This window comes from Odocoileus virginianus, chromosome 11 (genome assembly GCF_023699985.2).
Source record: "Odocoileus virginianus isolate 20LAN1187 ecotype Illinois chromosome 11, Ovbor_1.2, whole genome shotgun sequence".
NCBI lineage: Eukaryota > Metazoa > Chordata > Mammalia > Artiodactyla > Cervidae > Odocoileus > Odocoileus virginianus.
Genome location: NC_069684.1, coordinates 6,984,156 through 6,993,174, shown reverse-complemented (window position 1 = coordinate 6,993,174; position 9,019 = coordinate 6,984,156). Strand labels below are relative to the sequence as shown.

General features: G+C 40.7%; 1 protein-coding gene across 1 annotated transcript in view; it reads right to left on the bottom strand.

Moving 5' to 3' along the window:
• Positions 1 to 422: 422 nt before the first annotated feature.
• HSD11B1 (hydroxysteroid 11-beta dehydrogenase 1) overlaps positions 423 to 9,019 on the bottom strand; it is a 38,642-nt gene continuing 30,045 nt past the window's right edge. Inside the window, exons 5-6 of the mRNA XM_020904244.2 lie at positions 2,615 to 2,758; positions 423 to 1,042 (exon numbers count right to left, since the gene is read on the bottom strand). Coding sequence (XP_020759903.1) covers positions 825 to 1,042; positions 2,615 to 2,758 — 362 coding nt within the window. The 3' untranslated portion in view covers positions 423 to 824. The remainder of the gene's footprint in view (positions 1,043 to 2,614; positions 2,759 to 9,019) is intronic.

Sequence of the window (9,019 nt, the reverse complement as noted above, 5' to 3'; positions counted from 1 at the left end):
TTGTGTCCTCTTTGGTTGTAGTCAAGTGATACCTGGCAAGTGTTGGATAGACATTTGTTGAATGAATGAGTGACTAAATGTGTGAGTGAATGATTTGAACTCCAACCTCTCCTCGACAAACTTCTAATATTGAGTGTTCACATGTAAATTATAGATGCTTGATGCACTGTGAGTACATTGAACAGATGTAAGTTCTGCGGTTTCATAGCATCACAGGGACCTCCACTTCTCTGGGTTTGCTCTGTTTATTCATGCTCAGATGTTCTCCTCTCCAGAGGAACAGTGTGAAATAATATGAAGAGCATCTGAAATATACAAAATGGTGAAGATGCTATGCTCACTAAATGAAGTAGGATGATTTCTTCAACTCAAAAGCAGATAAGAGGCTCATATCACAAAATAAGAAATGTACACTAAAAATCTCACATGTATAGGTTATGCTTTTTTAATGGAATCATACTGAATGAACTGAAGTTAAAGCCATGAGGTATGAATTTACAAAGTTTATGTGACCTTTATCAGAATTAATATTGATTAAACATTATAGCCTTATTACCTTTGAGGTAAACTTAATGTAACTATCTTGTAATTATATCTATGGTTACTGTCAATTTCACAATTGCTGGCTCATGGCATTCATTATAATCACCTTTCCACAAATGTTAGAGGGTCTCCTTTAAATTGTGAGATGTGCTCTGTGACTTGCAGTCCCCTGAGGGCACTCATTTATCTCTCTGGGGAGATACCTTCATGATGGAGCTCGGGTAAATTGCAGGCTGGATTGTTCCAAGCTCCCTTTATGATGCCCAGCTCTCAGGAAGCGCCTAGTTGTTTATAAATCTTTCCATATTATATCTCTTCAAGGAGAGAAATTCCATGATCTTCCTCCCTGGATTTCTCAGCAGGAGAGAAGTCAAGATGGAACTGTCATAATATACTTCATCTTGGCGCAGAGCTCCGCCTTTGATAATCTCCAGGGCACATTCTTCCTTTGGAGACGCTTGTGCACTGTATATCCCAGCAATTGCTTTCATGGCTGTGTCTGTAGAGCGAGAAGGGAAGAGTGTGGTTATCCAAGACAAGTAGTGTCTACATGATGGGAGGCCTGCAGACACCAGCAGCTTAGCTTTTAGGGGCTGTTGGCCAGTGCTTGTTCGGGCCCTGTCGGGAATACCTGGGGAAGACTGGGTTTGTTGAGGGCCTTTTGGGCAAAGAGAATCTTAGTGTTCATATGGACCCTATCTTCCTGGATGGAAATTTGTGGGGGCAACTGGAGGTTACTAGTTGAGCGATTTGAATGAATCAGACTCCTCTCTCGGGTGTTTTGGTTGGAGTGAGGGAGTGATATTGGGGCGCAGAATGAGGATAGAAGCCATGTGATGGGAAGAGTCAATGCGCAAAATCAGAGTGAGATGTGATAGTGAGGACTGACTTGTAAAAGGAAGAGACAGACAGGAATCCAGGCCTTGGCCCCCTTGGCAGCATCAACCACGTTCACTTGGAGGGAAACATTGTTACCTGCTCTCTCCTCCTAGGATTTGTGTCCTCCTTGCCCAGCTTCTCTCTGTTTCCCCACCCCTTCTTGTTTCACTGTGTGTCTTTGTCTTTCTCTCTCTTTTGTTCTGTAACTACCACTCAATGTATCCAAACTTAAAAAAAACTTTTATTTGGCTGTGCAGAGTGCAGGATCTTAGTTTCCTGATTAGGGATTGAACCCATGCCCCCTGCAGTGAAAGTGTGGAGTCTTAACCACTGGACTGCCGGGGAAGTCCCTTCAATAAAGTATGATTAAAGTTCTATCACATATTTTAGATAAACTTGCATTTGGACTTACAGAAAAGTTTAAAAAATTGTGCAAAGTCTTTCCTTACATCTTTCAATCAAAACATCATACATAACCATTATACAACTATCAACAATATATATGATAGAATTGGAACAATATTACTAACTAAACTGCAGACTTAATTTTTTCACTAATGTCCTTTGTATGTTCCAGGATCTTATCCAGGAGTACACTTAGCAGTAATTTTTTCTTCTTTTCCCTCTGATCTCTGACAGTTCCTTACTCTTTCCTTGTCTCTCATCACCTTGACACTTTGGAAGAGTTCTGTTCAATGGATCTGTATGAACCCCCCCCCCAAATTTGGTTTTTTCCCCCCCGTTGTTCTCATGATTAGAATAGGATTATGTGTTTTCGACAAGAATACCCCCCAAATGATGCTGTGTCCCTCTCAGTGCAACATATCAAAGTTGTGACATCTGTGACTTATTATTGATATGTTATTAAGGAAAACAAACTCATATTTAATAATCTCACATAGGAAAGTAATGGCCATTGAGTTTCCATGAGGGACATAAGGTGTTCAGAATAGGGTCAGGTGAGGAATGTGCTGTTATGCAGCACAGTTGGCAGTCAGAATGGAGAGAAGGGTCAAAGAGCAGTCAGAAGCTCCACAGGTGACAGAACACACCATTAAAGGGGGTCTAGTGCTGTCACTGGTTTTCAGTGCTTGACACATGATGACGTCAGGGAGTTCAGCACCCTCTTTACCCACCATAGTAAGACAGACAGTCCATCTGCAGGCCACTTATTCCAATTTCTTGAACTTACCTGTGTCGATGAGGCCAAGAATACAGAGGGTGATTGACACATTGACCTTGGTCGCCTCATATTCCATCCTGAGAGAGGAGAAGAACCCATCCAGAGCAAACTTGCTTGCAGAATAGCCAGCAATAAGTGGACAAGCTATTTTCCCTAAATGATACAGAAGTGGGTTAACATGGTCATCCATTGCAGCTCTGACAGAGCTGATCTGTGCTTTATCTGTAGCAGGCTTTGTAACCTCCATGAAGTACTTCTACCCTTAGTTTCTCTCTACTCCCCAAGGAGATTATCCTGCTGTGCTGAATTTCAAAAAGAAAGAAACATGATGATATCAAAGAAACTCCCCTTGATGGACTGGGATATGGTGTAGAGTGGTCTGCAGGAAAACTTTCATTGAAAAGGGATTAGTTAGATTTTTAGTAAGGATGATAAATAATTACGATTACAAAAGAGCCATGCAATTTCACACCTGGTAACTCTTCCACCTTTGACCCAAGAGCGCTGGAAAGCAAGTGTTTGGCAAGAGCTCTCTACCAGCACAGAGACCTGTCACTGGTCTTTCTACGCAAGGGGAAGGAAAACTCCTGTCTTTATTTTCTACTTCAAATCACCTTTCTTACTTTCATCAGTCTGGTTAATTCTTAGTTAGTTCTCAGTATTTTGGAGGATATGTGGGCATGTGTCCGATCAGTTCAGTTCAATTCAGTTGCTCAGCCATGTCCAACTCTTTGTGACTCCATAGACTACAGCATGCCAGGCCTCTCTGTCCATCCCCAACTCCTGGAGTTTACTCAAACTCATGTCCATTGAGTCGGTGATGCCATCCAACCATCTCATCCTCTGTCGTCCCCTCTCCTCCTGCCTTCAGTCTTTCCCAGCATCAGGGTCTTTTCCAAGGAGTCAGTTCTTCCCATCAGGTGCCCAAAGCATTGGACTGTCAGCTTCAGCATCAGTCCTTCCAATGAATATTCAGGACTGATTTCCTCTAGGATGGACTGGTTGGATCTCCTTTCAGTCCAAGGGACTCTCAAGAGTCTTCTCCAACACCACAGTTCAAAAGCATCAACTCTTTGGCACTCAGCTTTCTTTATAGCCCAACTCTCACATCCATATGTGACTACTGAAAAAACCATAGCCTTGACTAGACAGACCTTTGTTGGCAAAGTAATGTCTCTGCTTTTTAATATGCTGTCTAGCTTGGTCATAACTTTTCTTCTAAGAGGAAAATGTCTTTTAATTTCATGGCTGAAGTCACCATCTGCAGTGATTTTGGATCCCCCAAAAATAAGGTCTGACACTGTTTCCACTGTTTCTCCATCTATTTGCCATGAAGTGATGGGACTGGATGCCATAATCTTAGTTTTCTGAATGTTGAGCTTTAAGTCAACTTTTTCACTCTTGTCCCTCACTTTCACCAAGAGGCTCTTTAGTTCTTCTTCACTTTCTGCATAAGGGTGGTGTGATCTGCATATCCGAAGTTATTGCTGTTTCTCCTGGCACTCTTGATTCCAGCTTGTGCTTCATCCAGCCCAGCGTTTCTCATTATGTACTCTGCATATAAGTTAAATAAGCAGGGTGACAATATACAGCCTTGTCATACTCCTTTCCCTATTTGGAATCAGTCTGTTGTTCCATGTCCAGTTCTAACTGTTGCTTCCTGACCTGCATATAGGTTTCTAGAGAGACAGGTGAGGTGGTCTGGTATTCCCATCTCTTTCAGAATTTTCCACAGTTTGTTGTGATCCACACAGTCAAAGTCTTTGGCATAGTCAATAAAGCAGAAATAGATGTTTTTCTGGAACTCTCTCACTTTTTTGGTGAGCCAACAGATGTTGGCAATTTGATCTCTGGTTCCTCTGCCTTTTCTAAAAGCAACTTGAACATCTGGAAGTTCATGGTTCACGTATTGTTGAAGCCTGGCTTGGAGAATTTTGAGCATTACTTTACTAGCGTGTGAGATGAGTGCAATTGTGTGGTAGTTTGAGCATTCTTTGGCATTGACTTTCTTTGGGATTGGAATGAAAACTGACCTTTTCCAGTCCTGTGGCCACTGCTGAGTTTTCCAAATTTGTTGGCATATTGAGTGCAGCACTTTTACAGCATCATCTTTTAGGATTTGAAATAGCTCAACTGGAATTCCATCACCTCCACTAGCTTTGTTCATAGTGATGCTTCCTAAGGCCCAGTTGACTTCACATTCCAGGATGTCTGGCTCTAGGTGAGTAATTACACCATCGTGATTATCTGGGTCATGAAGATCTTTTTTGTATAGTTCTTCTGTGTATTCTTGCCACCTCTTCTTAATATCTTCTGCTCTGTTAGGTCCATACCATTTCTGTCATTTATTGAGCCCATCTTTGTATGAAATATTCCCTTGGTATCTCTAATTTTCTTGAAGAGATCGCTAGTCTTTTCCATTCTATTGTTTTTCTTGATCACTGAGGAAGGCTTTCTTATTTCTCCTTGCTATTCTTGGAACTCTGCATTCAGGTGAGTATATCTTTCCTTTTCTCCTTTGCCTTTCATTTCTCTTCTTTTCACAGCTATTTGTAAGCCCTCCTCAGACAGCCATTTTGCTTTTTTGCATTTCTTTTTCTTGGGGATGGTCTTGATTCCTGTCTCCTGTACAATGTCATGAACCTCCATCCATAGTTCATGAGGCACTCTGTCTGTCAGATCTAGTCCCTTAAATCTATTTGTCACTTCCACTCTATAATCGTAAGGGATTTGATTTAGGTCATACCTGAATGGTCTAGTGGTTTTCTAATTGGTTTTCTTCAATTTAAGTCTGAATTTGGCAATAAGGAGTTCATGATCTGAGCCACAGTTAGCTCCCAGTCTTGTTTTTGCTGATTGTATAGAGCTTCTTCACCTTTGGCTGCAAAGAAGATAATCAATCTGATTTCGGTGTTGACCATCTGGTGATGTCCATATATAGAGTCTTCTCTTGAGTTGTTGGAAGAGGGTGTTTGCTTTGACCAGTGCGTTCTCTTGGCAAAACTCTATTAGCCTTTGTCCTGCTTCATTCTGTACTCCAAGGCCAAATTTGCCTGTTATTTCACATGTTTCTTGACTTCCTACTTTTGCATTCCAGTCCCCTATAATGAAAAGGACATCTTTTTTGTGTGTTAGTTCTTGAAGGTCTTTTAGGTCTTCACAGAACCATTCAACTTCAGCTTCTTCAGCATTACTGGTCGGGGCATAGACTTGGATTACTGTGATATTGAATGGTTTGCCTTGGGAATGAACAGAGATCATTCTGTCATTTTTGAGATTGCATCCAAGTACTGCATTTGGGACTCCTTTGTTTACTATGATTCCTACTCCATTTCTTCTAAGGGATTCCTGCCCACAGTAGTAGATATAATGGTCATCTGAGTTAAATTCACCCATTCCAGTCCATTTTAGTTTGCTGATTCCTAAAATGTCAATGTTCAGTCTTGCCACTCCTGTTTGACCACTTCCAATTTGCCTTGATTCATGGACCTAACATTCCAGGTTCCTATGCAATATTGCTCTTTACAGCATCAGACCTTGCTTCCATCACAAGTCACATCCACAACTTGGTGTTGTTTTTGCTTTGGCTCCATCTCCTCATTCTTTCTGGAGTTATTTCTCCACTGATCTCCAGTAGCATATTGGGTACCTACTGACCTGGGGAGTTCATCTTTCAGTGTCCTATCTTTTTGCCTTTTCATACTGTTCATGGGGTTCTCAAGGCAAGAATACTGAAGTGGTATGCCATTCTCCTTCTCCAGTGAACTGCATTTTGTCAGAACTCTCCACCATGACCCGTCCATCTTGGGTGGCCCTACACAGCATGGCTTATAGTTTCATTGAGTTAGACAAGGCTGTGGTCCATGTGATCAGATTGGTTAGTTTCCTGTGATTGTGGTTTTCAGTCTGTATGCCTGATAGTGTAACTTATTCATTATACCCTTTGTAAGAGGAGAGAGTGGAGGTGTCCTGAGACCGTAGAGCATTGTTACAATGAAAAATGAAAGTGAAAGTTGTTCAATCATGTCCGACTCTTTGTGACCCCATGGACTATGTAATCCATGGAATGTCTAGGCCAGAATACTGGAGTGGGTAGCATTTCCCTTCTCCAGGGGATCTTCCCAACCCATGGATCAAACCCAGGTCTCTTGCATTACAGGCGGATTCTTTTCCAGTTGAACCACAAGGGAAGCCCAAGAATACTGGAGTGCGTAGCCTATCCCTTCTCCAGTGGATCTTCCTGACCCAGGATTCAACCTGGGGTCTCCTGAATTACAGGTGGATTCTTTACCAACTGAGCTATCAAGGAAGCCCATTGTTATAATAGTTACTTTAAAATCCTTATCTAATTCTAAAAATCTGGGTCATTTTAGTACTGATCTCCATTGATTGCCTTTCCTCTTGAATATGGGTCACATATCATATTCTTGTATGTGTAGTGACTTTTCATTGTATGCTTGATAGTGTTAGAGTCTTTGGATTCTGTCATATTCTTCCAAAGAGTATTGATTTTTATTTTTTGGTGGGCAGTTAATTTGGCTTCCCTGGTGGCACAGATGGTAAAGAATCTGTCTGCAATGTGGGCTTGATCCCTGGATTGGGAAGATGCCCTGGAGAAGGGAATGGCTACCCACTTTCAGTATTCTTGTCTAGAGAATTCCATGAACAGAGGAGCTGGTGGGCTACAGTCCATGGGGTCACAAAGAGTTGGATATGACTGAATCACTGACACTCACTTGGCTGAAACTCTGGGTCTCTTGCAGTAGGTGCCAAGTGAAATCTCTGTTTAATTATTTGAATCTTAACTGAGCTTCTTGATGGCTACACTGCTCTGTGAGTATTTCAGGGGATGAACAGAGATTTGAGAAAAGTTTATATACAGAATTTGGTGCTCTTCTAATGTGGCTCTTTTCTTTCTGGGATGTCTTCTTTCACTTTCCACCTGCTACAGAAACCCCAAGCTCTTCCTTTTGCTTCTACAAGGTAGTAAGGTGGCATATTTCCGGCCTGAAAATGGCACTGATAGGGACCTGCTCTTGAGCATAAGCTACAAAATTGGGAAAATCACCCAGTGTCATTTCCCTCTTTCAAGTGCCAAAAGCTCTCCAGTTTCTGTCTTCTTTTTTTTCTTCTCTTCAGTGCTTTCAATGGTTGTTTTGTATATTTTTTCCAAGTTTGTTATCTGGGGAAGGTTGGTCTATTAGGTAATGCCCTGCTATTATGTTAGAGAATTTGCCTGTAGTGCAGGAGACCTGGGTTCGATCCCTGGATAAGGAAGATGCCTTGGAGAAGGAAATGGCAACCCACTCCAGTATTTTTGCTGGAGAAGGAAATTGCAACCCACTTTAGGATTTGCCTGGAAAATCCTATGGACAGAGGAACCTGGCAGTCTACAGACCACGGGGTCTCAAGAGTCGGACACGACTTAGGGACTAAACTACCACTACTGTTATTATTGGAATTGGAACCTCTGTGTGTTTTTAAAAATAATAAAGTTGCATTCCAAATCAATAAAAGAAAAATGACTTATTCAATAAAGATGTTGGGAAAGTTGGTTAACTAATTGGAAAAAAGATTGTTAACTCCTTGTTTCATACCATATATAAAAAATGATACATGGAAAAATTGTGGCAGGTGATGTTGCCATGTCCATTTCCCTTTCTTTAATAAAAGAACCTAATTTTATTCAGGATAGCAATGTGTTGAGATAAAAATATTTACTTCCTCAAGATTCCCTTGCTCTTTTAGTCGTGTGCTCTAGACCTGGCCAGTGAGAAATCTAGCAGATGGGTCTCCAGGAAAGATATCGATTACCTGATAAAATAGATGAATTCAGGTGGCTTGTAGCTTTTATGTTTTGCCATTTCTCCTTCTTTCTAAGTAGACTACAGATACAATGCCTAGAATTGCAGTAGTCATTTATGAACTTGAGGAAATGCTCTATATTAATTATGTAATTAAGGATTATAGTACAAAAATGTGGAATGAGGTTAGATTTTTGAAGATCTAGTACCTCCAAAAAACCAGTTCTTGACTACTTATTGCCCGAGAAAAAGGAAACCTTATTTAGTGTTAAGCCATTGTAAGTGGAGTTTTGTTACATGTGCAGCAGAATGCACCTCCTGACTAATTAAAAATTTAATCATAGAAAGAGGATAATAGAGGCAAATCATGATCAGTTTCTTATTTATGAAAAATCATTCTAGCATAAAAGTTAAAAACATGTTAAGGCCAGGAATATTTGATTATAGGAAATGTAAAATTTCTGGATGTCAAAATGGCGACTATAATAATTTCACTATAAAGATAAAGGGTAAAATGATAAACTAGAAAATCATTTTCAACATATTAGGCAGACAAAAGCTTAATATCCTCAACCTCTAATGTATAAAGAGCTCTTAGAAATGCAAAAAT